The sequence below is a fragment of the Musa acuminata genome, chromosome BXJ2-9 (assembly GCF_036884655.1).
Source record: "Musa acuminata AAA Group cultivar baxijiao chromosome BXJ2-9, Cavendish_Baxijiao_AAA, whole genome shotgun sequence".
NCBI lineage: Eukaryota > Viridiplantae > Streptophyta > Magnoliopsida > Zingiberales > Musaceae > Musa > Musa acuminata.
This window is the reverse complement of record NC_088346.1, coordinates 25,847,895-25,866,399: the sequence shown is the minus strand read 5'-3', so window position 1 is coordinate 25,866,399 and position 18,505 is coordinate 25,847,895. Positions and strand designations below refer to the sequence as shown.

The following is an 18,505-nucleotide window of genomic DNA, read 5'->3' as shown; positions in this document are numbered from 1 at the left end:
TTTTCGGATGATCCATATTAAAATAATAAAAAATTTAAAAGTGGTGGGCCCCAATCCATTTTAGCATTAAAAAATAAAAAAACAAGATTAGGGCTTTTCTTGCATATGAAGCTACAATGCTCCCTCTTCATCGGTTAGTTGTTGCGATGCTGCAACAACGATGCCTCTTCGTCACTTTGTCATCGCGATGCTGTAGTGGCGCTACCTTTTCACCGTTGTAGCGGTGCTAGCTCTTCGGCGCTATGCGCTGTAGTGGGACTGCCTCTTCACCATTGTAATGTTGTAGCGGCACTGCCTCTTTACCGTTGTGATGCTGCCATCGCTTCCTAAGTATCTTCTCTTCGATGTTGTCGTTGCTTCCCAAGTATCGCTGTACTTCTCATTTTCTTTCTTCTTCTTTCTTCCTTTCTCCTTCCTCGTTTATTCCTCCATCGACCCTTCCTCTTCAACCTCCTTTTCTTCCTCGTCAAAACATCGGTATGCATTGGCATACCGTGTTGTCACGGACAAAGCTGTTAATGGGGCGTTTGATGTAATGCTCATGTATGTCCATGTCTTTCGGTTTTGTTCATCCTTTGTACAATATGTAGAAGGCGTGCAGTAGGCTTGATAGTCCTATTTTGATTAGCTTTGTTGGCCATGTCAGGCTTGTAAATGCAAGTTGTATGCAGTCATCACGTAGAGGCAAAACTGCATAGAAACGGGGCATCCAAGTAGCCATTTTAGGGGTTTTCTAACTTCGTAGAGTGGTACGGAGTGTCAGCTAATACAACAACCAAGAGCTACCCGGTTGGATGAGCCTTTGGGGTAGTGTCTAGGGCTGTTTCGTTGCGTTGTTCCACAACAGCGTCATGTGGGCACTTGTAGGGACTTTGGCCGCGGTGGACCACCTTGGACCTTTTGTCAAAATCAGCTAAGTCCGTGACAGATGGTATCAGAGCGGGACACAAACACACTTATAAACACTTGGTATGCAAACGTAGGGATCTAGCGGGGTTACATTGAGACCATGTCAGGCTTGTAAATGCAAGTTGTATGCAGTCATCACGTAGAGGCAAAACTGCATAGAAACGGGGCATCCAAGTAGCCATTTTGGGGGTTTTCTAGCTTCGTAGAGTGGTACGGAGTGTCAGCTAATACAACAACCAAGAGCTACTCGGTTGGATGAGCAATTGGGGTAGTGTTTAGGGCTGGTTCGTTGCGTTGTTCCACAACAGCGTCATGTGGGCACTTGTAGGGACTTTGGCCGCGGTGGACCACCTTGGACCCTTTGTCAAAATCAGCTAAGTCCGTGACAGATGGTATCAGAGCGGGACACAGACACACTTATAAACACTTGGTATGCAAACGTGGGGATCTAGCGGGGTTACATTGAGAGTAGCTAGCATGCGTGATCGTTTGGGGAAACGAGTGTTGAGATATAGAGAAGGAGTCGTTTAAAGGAGTGGGCATCCGAGATTGACATTCAGAGGAATGGCCGACCCTTCGCACAAGAGGCACTATGAGGACGAGCAAGTTGGGAAGAATATGTAGCGCATAAAGGTTGGGATGGCTGAGTTCAAGCTACGGCTTGACATTGGCAATCAAACTGGACGGTGTTCAAGGCAAGCAGGGCGCTTGGCAAAGAATGAGATCGTGCAAGATGGGATGGATTGCTCAGCGATTGAAAGAGTTATGTAAAGCTCACAGAGGTGAGGGAAATTGCTAGCTTGAAAAATTTGGTACTTATGCAAGGGCTTGTATGCGGACAATGAATTGTTCGTGGCCATCCTACGGCGATCGAAACTCAACGCCATAAAGCATCGAAACTTTCCCTTCGGCATGGGAAGGATACATCCGTAGGAGGCTGAAGTGTGTAGTGAGTTCAGCATGTTGCTAGCCCTTGAGGGGTACATATTACTGAAGAGCCACAATCTAGCAAGTGTGTTCATGTGGACGGAACAATGCATAGTTTGTTCAGCAAGGCAGAGTAGTCCAAGAGGATGATGGTCTCTGAAACTTCTAGAGGGAAGGATGCGAAGAGGAAAGTTGCTCTAATAGGTTGGCTGTCTATTGACACCCAATTGCCTTCGTAAGGTTGGCTGCCTATTGACACCCAATTGTCTTCGTAAGGTTGGTTGCCATTCTCAATGATCGTTTGTACTAGATCCGGAACTTCTAGTCTTATAAGTCTGGTATCAAAGAATGAAGTACTCAAACAAGGCATCCTTGGTATCTCAAGTTTAAAGACTAGATACACAATTGGGACTACGAAATTGCTGTTTGACGATAAGGTATCATTAAATAATCAGCATTTCGTAAGCGGATCATTTTGTGAACTCATTCTCCAATTAGCACCTCACTATATCCCTACTGTCGCCACACAAGTAGTTATGAGACTAGTTGCCTTCATCATATAGACGAGTATATAGTACATCGGTTTGTCCGATTACCTCGATGTCCTTCTTGAGCAACCTATGACTTGGAATATTTAGAATCTGTGTTTAAAGGTGAATTGATCTCATTATCATGATTTCATTATGATCTAATTCCCATTGCATAGATCTAAGGACATCATAATATATTCATCATCCGATATAAAGTGAGAAAATGCCATAATAAATATTAACAAAAAAAGATTGTGCAGTGTATCACATGTGCCATTACTCACGAGATTGGCTTGCAAGGCACTTGTAACTAACAATCTCTCATTTGACCTAAAGCCAATCACCCACATGCTTGATCCCAATCAGGTCCCAATGATGCTCGAAAATAATCTGAGATAACGACTTTGTTAGTGGATCTACAATGTTATCTTTGGATGAAATTCTTTCCACTACTACATCACCACGAGCTACGATCTCTTTGATCAAGTGAAACCTCCTCAGAACGTGCTTAGACTTTTGATGAGATTTGAGTTCCTTTGCTTGAGCAATCGCCTCATTATTGTTACAATATTAGAGAATTGGCTCCTCGTTGCTCAGCACGACTCCTAGATCTGCAATGAACTTCTTCATCCAGACTCCCTCCTTTACTGCTTCTACCATAGCAATGTCTTACTTTGAACTCTTCCAGCTTACTGCTCCTCCATTCAGGGTGAACACATACCCTGAGTTCGACTTGCTATTATCAACATTAGACTGGAAACTTGAGCCCGTGTAGCCCTCAACCTTGAGGCTACCTCCTCCATATACTAATAAAATATCCTTAGTCCTTCTCAAGTACTTAAGGATTCACTTTACTGCCTTTAAGTGTTCCAAACCTGGATTTGCTTGATATATGCTCGTAACACTTAAAGCATGAACTATATCAGGCCTGGTACATAGCATATCATATATGATAGATCCTATCGCAGAGGCATAAGGTATCCTATCTATATCTGCCCTTTCTATAGGAATCTTTAGGGACATACTCCTAAAAAGTGATATTCCAAGTTTCATTGGTATAAGACCTCTCTTGGAATTTTCTATGTCAAAACTTTTGACAATGGTGTCTATATACCTGGACCGAGACAAGCCAAGTATCCTTTTAGATCTATCTCTATAGATTTGAATCCCCAAAATGTAAGATGCTACGCCTAAGTTCTTTATGGAGAAGTGTCTAGATAACTAAGCCTTAACCGTGGAAAGCATTCCTATATCATTCCCAATGATTAGGATGTCATCCACATATAGCACCAAGAAGGTGATAGCGCTCCCACTTTTTTGTACACATAAGGCTCATCTTCGTTCTTAACGAAGTCATAAGATCTGATTGCCTCATCATATCTTATGTTTTAACTTCGGGAAGCTTGTTTTAGTCCATAAATGGACTTAAGCAATTTGCATACAGTGATTTAAAAAGGCGCTCGGGCGCTCGCCTAGGCGCTCGGGCGAGGCGAGGCCCGAGCGCCTCGTTAATCTCCCAGGCGGCGTTCTTCAAACAGGCGCTGCTTGGGCGCTCGCCCGAGCCCAGGCGCTAGGCGCTTCGGGCGAGCGCCTGGGTTAACCAAGGCGACTGAACCAGGATTTTAGGTCTGGTTCGGTCCTGGTTCGGTCTTTGATGGTTAGTTGGTTCAATCGAACCAACTAAAATCGATATAAGTGAGAACCCAACCCTAACCCTCGCCGCTGTCGCTGACGCTCCCGATCCCGATCCTGATCTCGATCTTGCTGCTCGCCGCTATCGCTGCTCGCAAACGCTGCCTCTATCGTCGCTCGCACCTCCCGCTGCTCGCCGCTCCTGCTCCCACTGCCGCTGCTCGTCGCTGTCGTTGCTCACAAACGCTGCCTCTATCGCCGCTCGCGCCTCCCGCTGCTAACCGCTCTTGCTCCCGCTCCCGCTGCTCGCCGCTGTCGCTGCTCGCAAACGCTGCCGCTGTTGCTGCTCGCGCCTCCCGCTGCTCGCTGCTCCTACTCCCGCTCCTGCTCCTGCTCCGCTGCTCGCCGCTGTCGCTGCTCGGAAACACTGCCGCTGTCGGTGCTGTCGCTGCTCGCAAACGCTGCCGCTGTCGCCGCTCGCGCCTCCCGTTGCTCGCCGCTCCTACTCCCGCTCCCGTTGCTCGCCGCTGCCGTTGTCGTTGCTGCCTCCTTACACTCCGCTGCCGCTGCTGCTACCGCTTCCTCTTTTCTCAGTCAGTAGGCTCAGCACCCCTTACACTTCCTTCTTCTCTTTCTATTAACAGTATACAGTATACTGTATACTTTTAATATTGTTAGGTTTATTTAAAATTATTAATTTTCAATACTGTTAATAGATTTTTTTAATTTAATAGCATATTTTAATTTAAAATTTTAAATAATTATATTAATTAATTATATTATATATTTTTATATTTTAGCGCCTCGCTTCGCTCGGGCGAGCGCCTAGCGCCTCGGGCATTTTTGGACCTTGGCGCCTTTTAGCACATAGCGCTTTTCATATACACCTTCTCGAGGTTGCTATTAAGGAACGCGATTTTCACATCCATCTGTTAGAGCTCATAGTCATAGTTTGTTGCAATGACCAACATAATTCGAATGGATTTCAGTATGGCCATAGGTGAAAAGGTTTCGTTATAGTTAACATATTGCCTCTAACGATACTCTTTAGCTACTAGCCTTGCCTTATTGGTCTCTATCCTTTTATCTACTCCAATCTTCTTCTTGTAGATTCATTTGCAACCAATGGGTACAATACTCTCAGATGTACCAACTAAGTTCTAAACTTTGTTGGAGAACATGGAATTCATTTTGGAATTCATGGTCTTTTTTCACTTCCTAGAATCTATGCTCGTAATATCCTCCTTGTAGGTTTGAGGATCGATATCCTCAATGTCATTACCTTGATATGTCCTACGTATCTCTCAGGAGGGTTAGATACTTTTTCGGATCTACGCAAAGTCGGAACTTGTGTGTTAGGTAACTAAATAAACTCGTCCTTAGGAATGATGCTTGAGCTAGGTTCTCCAATCTCGCTCAACTCTATCATGCTCCCACTATTTCCACCAAGAATGTGTTCCTTCTTAAGGTACACTGCCCTCTTAGCAACAAAGACCTTTTGGTCCTTGGGATGATAGAAATAATACCCACAATTCTCCTTGGGATATCCTACGAATTGTATCGTTTCGTCCTTCATTCTAACTTGTTAGGATTGTGTCTCTAAACGTGGGTAGGGCAGCCCCAAATTTTAACAATATTAAGATCGGACTTCTTCCCTTTCTATATCTCATATGATGTAGATATTATCGCTTTAGATGAAACTCTGTTTGGAAGGTAAGCTGCGGACTCATTATGGAAAGAGACGGGTAAGCTGCAGACTTTGTTTGTTCAGTAGGTCATATCCATATCTCATTCTTGGGCGTATCCCTAGAAAGAGATGAGTAGTTTGGTGAAACTCATCATAGATTGCACCATGTCCAATAGTGTGCGGTTCCTCCTTTCCGATACACCATTGAGCTGAGGTGTATAAGGAAGGGTCCATTAAGATAGAATCCCATGGTCTTTGAGGAATTAGGTGAACTCTGGACTCAAGTACTTTCCTATTCGATTTGATCGAAGAGTTTTGATACTATTTTCAGTCTGGTTTTTTACCTCATTCTTGTGTTCCCTGAATTTCTCGAAGGCTACGGACTTGTACTTCATTAATTACACATGTCCATACCTAGAGAAATCATCAGTAAATGCAATGAAGCATGAATAACCACATATGAGCTGAGTTGGTATACATCAGTATATATGAGTTCTAGCAACTCAGTGGTTCTCTCTACAGTTTTACTAAATGGAGAGTTGGCCAATTTTTCTTGAAGGCCATATCATTTTTGTTATCCTTTGTCTTAGGTCAATTATTTGAAACAAAAAGAAAACACTTATATTGGACTCAATGTATGGTACATTGTATTGATTTAATATTGGAGAATATTGAAAATATTTCTAAAATCAAGAAAACTTTAGAAAAAGAAATCTTTGTTGTTGGATTTCTTTATAATTATTCTGGGGCTTTGAATATGATGAGAGGATTCACAACAACAAGGAATTGGTGAGGTATGATGTCACCCAATTTGCTACTTCCTTCTTAACATTATAGAGCATGCATCGTAAAAAACGTAACCTAAGAAATATATTTACCTCGGAGAAATGGGTAATAAACAAATTGGCAAAATAATCAAAAGGCAAGGGGGCTAGTGATATCATCTTAATGTCGTCTTTTTGGAATCTTGTAGTTTATATATAAAAGGTAATGGACCCTCTTGTTCGAGTTCTTCGGTTGGCGGATAATGAAAATAAGTCTACAATGAGATATATTTATAAGGCTATGGATAGAGCAAAGGAGACGATTCAAAAGTTATTTAATGGAAATAAAAAAAAAATTTGTAATCATTGACGAAAGATGGAATTGTCAGCTTCATCGTCGTTTACATGCAACATGATATTATTTGAATCCAGAATTCTTTTATAAGATCACATCCGTTGGGTTTGATGGAGAAGTTCTGAATCGGTTATTTCAGTGCATTGCAAGATTGTTCCAAGCCTTGAAGTACAAGATAAGATTATTCATGAATTATCTTTTTATAAGAATGTCGATGACCTTTTTGGAATTCCAATGGCAATTCGATCCAAGACAACTACATCCCTATGTATTAATAATTTGATATAATTAATTTCATCTATAGTATGTTATTATGTTATTACTAATAATAAAATAAATTTTACAACTGAATGGTAAAGCCTATTTGGAAATTTCACATCGAACTTACAATAATTTGCTATCAAAATATTTAGTTTCACATGTAGTATTGTGGGTTGTGAGCGAAACTAGAGTGCCTTTGAGCATGTAAGGATTACAAAATATTTAATTTATTTATTTTATATAGATGTATTAATATATTTTTAAATTATATGCATGATATATTCACTCAAAGAGAAGAAATCAATTGGAGCATCAACGATTACACGATCTTATTTATACAAAGTATTATCAAGCTTTGAAGGCTCGTTATGATTTGCGAAATAGAATTGATCCAATCTCATTACAAGACATTGATGATTCAAATGAGTGGTTGGTGGGAGAAATGAGTGCAAACTTATAAGATATCGAAGACGAGCTTGTATTTGAAGATGATAGCTTAACATGGGGAGATGTTAAATAACTTCTAAAACAAATAATAAGAAAAATTTAAGTTAAGGGTAAGCCATATCATAAAATTAGTTCGAATTATCTAAATACCGACCAGGTCAACTGGTTTATTTAAGTTTTTAACATAACCGATCCAATAAATGAACCAGACCATTTGCTTATTCGGTCTAACCACTCGATTCGTTTTTAATCTCTAGTTACCACTCTTGTATAGGCGATAGCTTCACCAGGGTTACTAGTGACCTACTAGTTATATTAGATCTCTCCTCTCCTAGGTGGTAACATAATTTGACCATTATTATTATGGCCTTATGCCTCAATATTTGATAATTACTACCTCTCCGCAAGGTGTTAACCTCGCTAAGGAGACTAGAAATTTACTACTTATACTCTATCTAATTAGTGACATGGATATTTCTTGATATACATATAGGTTTCTTGACGAAATATAGCACTGGAACGTCCATTATTGCGTCTGAAGATTATTTTATGCATCACCATCAAGTTGGCATTGTTAATAGCATGGTATGCAATTTCGAATGGTACCGCCCGATACGGGCGGTACGTACTGGTCCTACGGTATACCGGTATGCAGACCGCCCGTTACCGGACGGAACGTACTACAATGTTACAGTGCTACACTATAGCAGTGCTACAGTGCTACAGTAAGAGTAAGAAATATTTAAAACTGGTCGGTAATAGTGATACAGTCTGCAACGGTTAAATTGACCGTTGAATCCTTTCTCATAGTATTTAAACCCTTCTTCTCTCCTATTTCACTCCATTACATTCTCATACTCTCCTAAACTATCTCAAACTCTTTTTTTCTCATATTTGTGCTTTTCTAAACTCTACAAAACAACGATTTGTGAATTGAATCGAGGGTAATTTGGGAAGATTAAGAGGAAGAACTTTTTAATCAAGAGATATGTTTATATAAGGACAATCCGTAATGGACTGAAATACGAACCTTGCACAAGATATTCTTCAAAAAGATATGTGATACTATTCTTACCTAATTTATATTGATTTTGCTAAACTTATGCTATTACTATATTTATTTCTAACTTAAAAATCCTATCCTAACTTTTTTTTTTTTTAATTTTTAGGTATTTTCGGAGGGTTTGACACCTAAATTAGGTGTACCGCTCAGTACGCCCTGGTGTACCGCTCGGTATACGGTACCGTATCGTACCTAGCCAACCTCGAAACACCGGTATGATACGGTATTGCATATCTTAGTTAATAATACATACACATGGTTGGAAAGAGGAGCAAGTTTATGCAGTAGTATTTCCATGACGATGATCACTTTGTTTAGATTTTTGCAGATATCTCTGCGGATGAGTAATATTTATGGAAGTTTATTCTGATATTTTAATTCGTGCTATACAGATTATCATGTAAGAAGGATGCATGATCACTGATTATATTTCCAAAAGCTCATGGATATATTTTTTTTTTCTGTTGTTTCAAACTGAATATTGAAGGCTGGATTTGATCCCAAGATTTTGCTGTAATTAGTCAAGATCTTTATTAATTAAGCTAGCTAATACTTCATTTGCTATTCTGGCAGAATTTAAACCTTAATTATTCATTAAGCATTACTGCTCGTTCTCCAAGAGCAATTCCTGGAACTGCTAGATCTTTCAATTGTCAAATACCAAATTGTTAGGGTTTTTGACAATGTAAAGTCAAAAGATCTAGTTTCATGCAAATATCTATTTTCTTGTAGTCAACTGCAAACTATTTTGTTTTGAAGGTATTGCACATAATAGTTCATCATTACCTATTTGGTGTTAAATTATAGACGAATATATAGTGGTTGATGTTCCTTTACATCTTATAGACATGTTTTTTTCATTATTGCAGGCACTAGCAGCAGCATCTAAGACTGTGGATTGCCTTAAATTGGTGCATAGTTTACATGCTATGTTTATTCTAGCTGGAGAGAATAATTGTATGTTTAATACTTTCCATGTCATTTACTGATGTTTTTGTTAAATCAGTACGATACATGATTGGTTGTTGTAATTTTTTGCATGTTTTTCTATTGCTTTTATGTTTATGGCATGTTTATGTATTGCAAAGAATTGAAGTCTATCCAAACTGGTGTTGTTAAGATAATGAAAGAATACAAAAGGGGAATAAGTCAATAAGAGAAAAAAGATGATATAATGTCAAAGAGAGTACAAAAAAACAACATTATTTTATCCATTGTTTGATTGTTTGCCTGTGCTTGTGTGGAACGGGCTGTACACACTGGTCTGGGCGTGAATCGGTTTGCGGATGTTGGATTGTCCCCGTTTCAGGCGGTCCTATCTGAACCACTAAAAATATTAATAAACATACTTTGGGGCTCGTATTCATGAGCCCTCTTTGCTCAAACATGAGCCCTTTTGCTCATTTCACCTTGTGTAGTCTCCCACTCTCCCATCGTTGCCCGTCGATTGACGTGTGTTGTTGACAAGTACACCTCGTCCTCTTCTTCAACTCCTCTTCCTCTTCCTCTTTCCTCCTTTTCCTCTACCACCTCCTCTCCTTCCTCCTCTTCCTCCATTGCCTCCTACTACACCTTTCTTTTCCTCCTCTTCCTTGTGGCCTCCTCTTCTTCCTTTCTCCTTCCTCTTCCCGCTACTTCCTCCACCGCCTATTCTTCTTCCTCCTTCCTCTTTCTATACCATCCCTTCTGCTTCTCCATCTTCTTGGTTCTCTTTGGGTGACCAGTATGGTGTGTTAGGATCAAGAGCGGCACTAAGAGGGGTGGTGAATTAGTGCAACAGAAAACTTTCCCGATTTCAGAAAAATGTTCGTTTCGATTAAAACTGATTTCGACAAAAATGGTTTCGATTCAATCCGTTTCGGAGAGAAGTTAAACTTGAAAGCTTTCGTAAAAGTACAAGAGATGATTAAGGAGATTTGCAGTAATGTAAATAACACAAATGAAAAGCAAACGAGAATTTAGAGTGGTTCGGTCAATGTGACCTACATCCACTTTCGGATTCCTCCTCCGACGAGGTCACCGGTGTCCATTAAAGGCCTTCCTTCAATAGGCGAAGGCCAACCGCCTTTTATACCTCTTTCTTCTTTTGCCAGGTTTAGGAGACAACCCTTATAAGTCTCACTCATCTTTCTTGGATGGTTACAAGGCTAAGAGATGAAGGAGAACTCTTTCTAACTTTTACAACACTTTTAAGACTCAAGAATTCAAGATTAAGCCAATACTTTCATGCCCTTTCATGTAGAAAAGGGTGAGGTTTTTATAGGTCCCAATGGCTTCAAAATTTGAGCCAAAAAGTGTCGCATCCCCGGATTCCGGGTTACTGGAGGTACCACCGCCATTACTGAGTGGTACTACTACCGCTGATCTGACACTGGGCGGTACCACCGCTAGCAGCATTCACTGCCGGCGGTACCACCACCCATAAAACCTGGTGCACTGCTTTCCAAGCGGTGCCACCGCCGACCATGTTTTCAAGGGCTGAATTGGCTGCTCAATTCGACCTAATTCAGCCCTATTAAGGGCCTAGTTGGCCCTAATTAAGTTAGTGGGATTACCTCCCAATCCTAACTTAATTTACGCTCTAACTACGATAACTAAGACATAATTACAGCGCTTCTTGTTCCGGTGCGTCAATTGCTCTTCCGGAGAGCTTCCGACGTACTTCCGGCGAACATCCGACGAACTCTCGGTAATGTTCCGGCGGACTCCCAGCAAGCTCTTGGGCTTTACGACGATCTTCATGGCGAGTTTCGATAAGCTTCTTTGGCAAGCTCCTGGACTTCTCGGTTGGTTCCGGCAGAACTTCCGATGAACTGTCACGGATTTAGTTGATTTTGCCTAAGTCGTGCGGCACCCTTGTATGTCCGTCCGCAAAGGTCAGCCTCCCCGAAACCTCCAATGGTCCCTTAGGACCTACAAAAGAGAAAACGGGTTAGAGAAAGCGCCTCACTCGGGATCCACAAGCAAACATCTCCGAAAACACTTCATAGTCAATGCAAATTACAAATGGACTTTACAAGCTCAGAACGGTTGCACAACAAAGGGTCAAAATGGTCCACTACAGACCGAATATCTCTCACAAGTGTCTACATGACATAACCTTTATTTATAAGCCTAAGAAGGCCACCAAACCCAACTAAAATGGGGTTGTTAAGCCTTCGACCGTCCCTCAATATACTGTGCAAAGCATAAACAAACCAAAAGACACGGACATACATAAGTATTACATTAAACATCCTGTTTAGAACTTTGTTCGTGACATTCTCCCCCACTTATTCCTTCGACGTCCTCGTCGAAGCCTTTGCTGACACTACAACTCCTCACCTTTGTTGAGTCTTCAATCTTCTGCTCCAGCTGCAATGCGCCTCTTGGCTCCCAACTGCTCTCCGTTGCTGTTGTTGAGTAGTCAAACTTTCGATCCGCTATGCTGCTTCAACTCACTAATGACTCTGACTCTAGTGTGGGGTTAGCTGAGTTGTGTTGATCTTTGTTGGTTCCTACGGATTCTTCAGATGAAGGAAAAAACCATCCTTACTATGCGCCAGTCTCTCAAATGCCTCATGCTGCTTGTACTGGGTGGATGCTTGTTGGAGCTTTAACGAGCATTGCCTCGCAAACTTTTGAAGTTTTGGGTCCTTCCTCCACAAAATTTGTCCATCGACTTTTCTTTCACTTAGTTGTCACTTCCAAGTAGATTCGTATCACTTCCGCTTTCGATTGGCATTTTGTTGGGAAACGAAGGGGATAATCTACTCTCAGTAGCACTGATCACCATTGGTGAGAATTTGACAACTATTGTCTTCCATTATCTTCGAAGGGTCTTTGAACCTGTGCCGAGCTCCTCTGTTGGATAGATAAGAGAATTGGGGTACTCGGTTTTGCCCATTCTCTTAAGAGTTGAGAAGGCAAGGGTTACTTGACTTCACCCGCCTCCTCAAGGGTTGTACTCCATACATCGAGCTGGTTACTGACCTTCGCTTGCTCTTTGCTCACACTTCTGAAGCACTCGAAGTGTTTGCACTCCTTGTATTGAGTTAGCTACTGTGATTCACCTTCTCAATGCCATCGAACTTCTGAAATGCAGGAAGTTTTCACCCTAACTTAGAGTAAGTCTCTAATAGTTTTGGTCGCCTCTGGGATTGTACCGTCTTCTCCATCAACCCTGTTGTCTACTCCACTGAGTAGCAAAGGTACAGCACTGCGTACTGCCTGCTTCGTTCCTTGGTCATGCATTCTTGCATGACCCAAAGTCCTTCACTTTCGGCTATCTTGATGAGAAGCTCGTTGACATCGGTCTTACGAAGTTCCTTGGCCTCTACCCTTCAGCCTTGTCTCAGTACTTGGAGTTTGCCTCTGCATGCTCCACCTCCTCGGTCCCTTTCATGACCAAGCGCTCTCCCTCCATGATAGCAAGGGATCGATGACTTCACGGAGTCTCTCCTCTACGATACCATGGCGCTGCTATGCCTATGGCCCTACTATCCGTCACCTCGCATCTGCATCCCTTTTCTTCACGATCGGTAGATCTGCCTTTGTGGCACTCCTTCGAGTCCACCTCCATTCTAACCGATGCTTTGTTTTGGGTAGCTAAGTCCCTCTGGACTTGTCGCTTCCTCGCCCCTTTCGACCCCTTGCTTCAACACCTTTGTGTTCTCCAAGTAGTTCCCCTTGGTCGATAGAAAGACAGACTGCAACTCCCATGCATGGCCTCTGCCGTCATGTATAGGGTTTGCACCGATTCTGTTCTCCTTAGCTTCCTTGGTAGCAACGTTCGCTTACTCGACCTTGTCCTCTGACTTATCGGGCTCCCTTAAGCGAATATAGGCTCTGGAGCAATCCAACTCTCAAACTGTTTTGATCATACCTCTGCATGATCAAGTCCCTCTCATGGGACTTACTAGTACTTGCATTTAAACTTTTCCCTCGGTAGTACACAACCCCCATATGCTGATAACCAAGGCTTTCATCCGATGCAAAATTCGATGCACGCACGGAAGACTCGCCTCTGCGGTACCATGGCCTTCACTCCTTGAATTTATATTCCTTCTTGCCGCCGTGTTGTTCACTGAAGTGGAGCTCCCAGTAGCTCCCGATTATACCTCCGCATGATCTAGTCTCTCACAGGACTAGTCATGTGTATCGCATTGCCACGAACTGTTCCACCACGATCCGCTGCACCATGTCGCCTCTTGGTGACATCTCCATTGTATTCTGATCCTTATGGGATGAATTCGAATTGTGATCCCTCCATGTGTGGCCTCTGCCAATACATCGTAGGGTCTCTTCCACCTTCGATTTTGTTCGCTCCTTTGGCAATCGACCTTCATCCACCCGCTCTTGGGTCACATCTAGATGAAGTACCGCTCTAGGACAGTCCGTCGCCTAGTAGCTTCCGAAGTCCACCGACTTCGCTGAAAATAGTGCACCATTGTTTGGATCCTGGGCCTTTGCCCCTACTAGCACATTCTCCACTGCGCACCGCTTCCTTCATGGCGACTTGAATGACAACACTGTGGCATATTCTTCAAGAGTACTCGCCTCCGCGTCCTTTTGCCCCGTGCCAAGGCCTTTTGAACCTAACTTCGCCTTCGCAAGTTGAGTCGCCTTAGTTCCTTCATCAAATGCTTCTCCGAGATAAGGTGTATGTGCCCAGAAGCTCCATTCGTCTTCGGCACCATGTAAGATGAGTCCGCTGCATCAGAATGAAGGACCCATGGAACAACATGATCCTGCTCTTGCCTCTGCAAGAGTTCATGTCCTTGACCTTTGTCCAAGGAAAGCTCTGTGTCTCCGCTCCATGTTTCATCTTCTATGTCGACTCCCTTTATGCAGCTTGGGTACTTTGCCAAGTTACACCCAAGTTGTTCCGCTCCTCGTTCTGCATTGAGTTGATGGTGGCCCTCGCACCCATCATTCCACGGGTCAGCCCTTCCATAAACTCTATTTATGTCACAGATGTAAAACTAAAGAAGCCAGTTAATAAATGCTATCAAGCAAGATTATGTATTTTTCTTGTTTATGATGAATGAAATAGGTTGGAGCATTGGAATAAAGCATAGATAGAAATCATATACACAGAAAATGTTTACCATATACAGCACTGATTAGCCAACAGGAGCCAGACTGCAGAGGATTAAACTGTCAGTATATAATAACATATCACACAACATCTTTGGGTTTTTAACACACCACTCCAACATGTACTCATTTATTTAAATTACCTTGACATGTCTCTGAAGTGTAGTGGCATGATAGTTTTATTATACAAGAGATTAACAAACAAAATTTCATATGTTCGACTTGTACTGCAACTTGACCATTTGAAACACTTGTTGATTATTGCTCAAATTGATGAGAGTTGTCTCTCTACCTACAGAACTCTATTTAATGAAAACAATAATAGTATGAAAAATTAAGGATTAAATCTATGCAGAGAATCTCCTTTTGTTTATTTTCATCCACAACACAAATAACACTCAATATGTACCTGTCCATGCTGTGGACAGTATGCCAGTATACTAAAGTGCAGGGCAGAGTTTCAAAATGGAATTCTTTTTTTTTTTTTCTTTTGTGCTTCTATGCCAACCATCCGATTGGTGCATAACAGTCCCAGCTGGATCCTCTATGGGTGCCAATACTAGTATTTAATAGTTAAAACTTAAAACCATGCATGTGGCATTCATTTGGACCTTGATACACCATGTAGACTTAGTTTGCAGCTTTAATGCTACTTTTTGTATTTCTTGTTACTGCAGAATTTTCTGAAATTGTTTCTTTAATCTAGTTTTTGCTATAATTATGTTTTTTATTTTATTTATCAAATTCCTTTGCTGCAACAAGTGCAAATGAAATGATTTATTGCTAATTAATTACACATATTGCTGCTATAGCGCCTATTATATATCTGGTTCATCGTGTATGTGATGGGAACAGTTTTGCCACCAGAAGAGTTGATGCCAAACAAAATGGATATGCCATATTCACTTTGTTTGCTTCTTTCCAGGTAAGGTAAAACATTTTTTTGAACTGATCTGCATAATCAGACTATCTTGCTGCACTTTTTGCTGACCTTTTATAGTTCCAACTTGTAGATGGTAGGCAACTACCCTTAAACTTGAAGTGTTTCTTTCCTGTTACAGTTTCTTTTTAGTTTATACTTTAGAACTCTACATTATTAGTTTAATTTGTAAGAAGCCACCCCTTGTTCATATTTTACCAAATTTTAAGCTTATCGTCTACAGCTATTTTCATCTATCTAAATTACTGGAAGATATAGCTATATTGCCTTAATTATAATGTTTAAGTAACTAATCAATGAGGACAAGCACCTACCTTAGGGTCTCTAGGAGTATAATCTGTTCAGGACAAGCACCTACCTATAATATTCTATTAAATATAACTTGAGGGACATATGCTGATGTGGAACAAGAAGAGAGAAGAGGTTAAGAGACAATATGAGATGAGAAAGATAAGTCCTCTTCTTTTCTTAGGATAACTAAGAGCTAAGATCTCAAATACAAGGATTCATCGACTAATATAGGATTATCCCTCAAATTCTCCTCCCCTCTCCTTTTATAGATAACTACCACCTACCTTAATCAATTACTTAACTCTCACCAACCCTATTTAGTGGCTAAAAGTTATAAAATGTCACACCTTGAAACCAGGGACTAGACTGATCCAACCAAATGTCTATGGATTGGGCTAACTTGCATCTAGATTCATCACCCCAAGTAGCACAAACTGATGACATTTAAGGTGTCCACATGTAGTATGTTATATCAACCTATCATATGACACAACAACAGGTAAAAGTCCATAATTATAGCTGATAACAACCTAAACTAATATTGTTCATGAGTTTCAAGACATATAAATAAGAGTTCCAGTTTAAATAAAAAGCAAGTATTACGTCTGCTAATGTCAAATGGGCTCTAACAGTTTATTGCCACTATATTTGCTTTCTAATAGAGGTCCTGGACCCATTCATTTGGTTCGATCGCTGGCACTTCATGATTATCAATAGTTCATGTTTTGCACTTATATCACAAGTATAGAGATATCTTCGTCGGAAAAAAATCAACAAGAGTGGGATGAGTATTTACAACAAATAAATAATTACTCACGTCTTGCTCATAGGTGGGTAAGCAAAAATTTAAACATATTATAACTGTTCATATCATATTAAAAAAAAAATAACATATGCATTTTACATAGTCAAATCAATAAGTAAAAGGATAAGGAACAACCAAGGTCTTCAATTTCAAATAATACTGTCCGTATCGGGCGGTACGTAGTGGTCCGCCAGTAGATCGGTACACGGACTGCCCACTACCGGGCGGTATTGTCGATTGAGCTATTTTCGCCCCATTATCATTTTAAATCGGCGGTGACCGAGGAAGAAGAAAGAAAAGGGGTGACCGAGGGAGAAGAAAGAAGAGGGAGAAGGAGAAGAAAGAAAAAGGAGAAGAAGAGTACCTGCGCCGCTCTCCCTCCTCGTTTGTGGATGACCTCTCATCCGCACCACGAGAAGAGGCGACGTCGCCTCGTGTGGGGAGAAGAGAGGCGACGTTGCAGGTTTTTTTTTTTTACTTATATATATAAATATATAAATATATATATGTATATATATATATATATATATATATATGTATGTGTATATATGTATATGTATATATGTATATGTATATATGCATATATGTATATATATACATATATACATATACATATATATACATATACATATATACACATATATATATATGTATGTGTATGTATATATATATATGTATATGTATATATACACACATATATATGTATATATACACACACACATATATATATACACACATATATAAATATATAAATAGGCCTCGTTTTTCTGTGACGTTGCCTTGGCGACGTCATCCCGCATGGGGAGAAGAGAGGCGTCGTCGCAGATTTTTTTTTCACTTATATATATATATATATATATATATATATATCGAGCGGTATACCGAAATATATCGCTTGATATACAATACCGTATCGTACTGAGCGAATCTCGAAACATCGGTATGATATGAAATTTCAATCATTGGGAATAACTCAAATTCATCACATTACTTGTACCTATATGTGTTGATCCATTTTCTTTTATTTTTCTCCCTTTGTCGTATACATATATCATATATCATATGCTTTTCATATTCTTTTCAGAAAATATATTAACTAGATAGTTAGGTACATACTAAACCCAAAAGAATTGAACCCCATCTTGTGGAAGGCACTAAGATGAGAAAAATAACCGTCTAAAGTAGAAGGCACTAATATTTATGAAATAAAGCTAAAAACTAAGTGCAGCATGAGATGTTTATCAGAGAGGATTAACTAGGGTTTAGATTTTAAGGTTTACCAAAAGAAGGAAGAAAAACGACACTACTTGTTAAATCAAAATTAAAGAAATCTTGTCGGATCCCTTCATTGATATCTTGACATGGATGAGCTGTTGTCACCAACAATGATGACTCCACATGCCCAAGTTGAAAAGAAAAAAAAATAGGGGGAGGTGGTTCTCCTTAAGTATAAAACCCTAATTTCTTTTTTCCCCATGTTACCCTTTATAAATCTAACATAATTTATGACTTAGGGTAATATTGCTTTCTCAATTCCATCGTTTCTTAAGCCCTTTTGTCATCCTAAATAATAAAAATATTAATCTAACCCTAAAATTGCTTATTGTTACAAAACATACTGATGGACCACAAGTTACAAAGCAACATTGAGTGCCTTGGGACTAGTTGTTTAGAAACTTGATGATTTGACTTGGAGCTTGGTGCCTTGGAACTAAACATCTTGAAAGATGATAGTTTGAGACTTGAGATTATTATTGTTCATTGCACTATTGTCACGAACGGTCGCCGCGCACCCGCAACAACTCCGTTCAACAAA

At 40.5% G+C, this 18,505-nt stretch overlaps 1 protein-coding gene across 7 annotated transcripts in view; it reads left to right on the top strand.

Moving 5' to 3' along the window:
- Nucleotides 1–18,505, top strand: part of LOC135623326 (acyl-CoA hydrolase 2-like) — an 81,473-nt gene that overhangs the window by 13,987 nt on the left and 48,981 nt on the right. For 4 of the 7 annotated variants that reach the window (XM_065126170.1, XM_065126168.1, XM_065126167.1 and 1 more), the window contains 2 exons: nt 9,445–9,532; nt 15,466–15,578. In XM_065126170.1, the coding sequence (XP_064982242.1) occupies nt 9,445–9,532; nt 15,466–15,578 (201 nt within the window). Of the gene's footprint in view, nt 1–9,444; nt 9,533–15,465; nt 15,584–18,505 lie in introns of all 7 variants that reach the window. The other 3 variants (XM_065126173.1, XM_065126172.1, XM_065126171.1) reach the window with 1 other exon arrangement.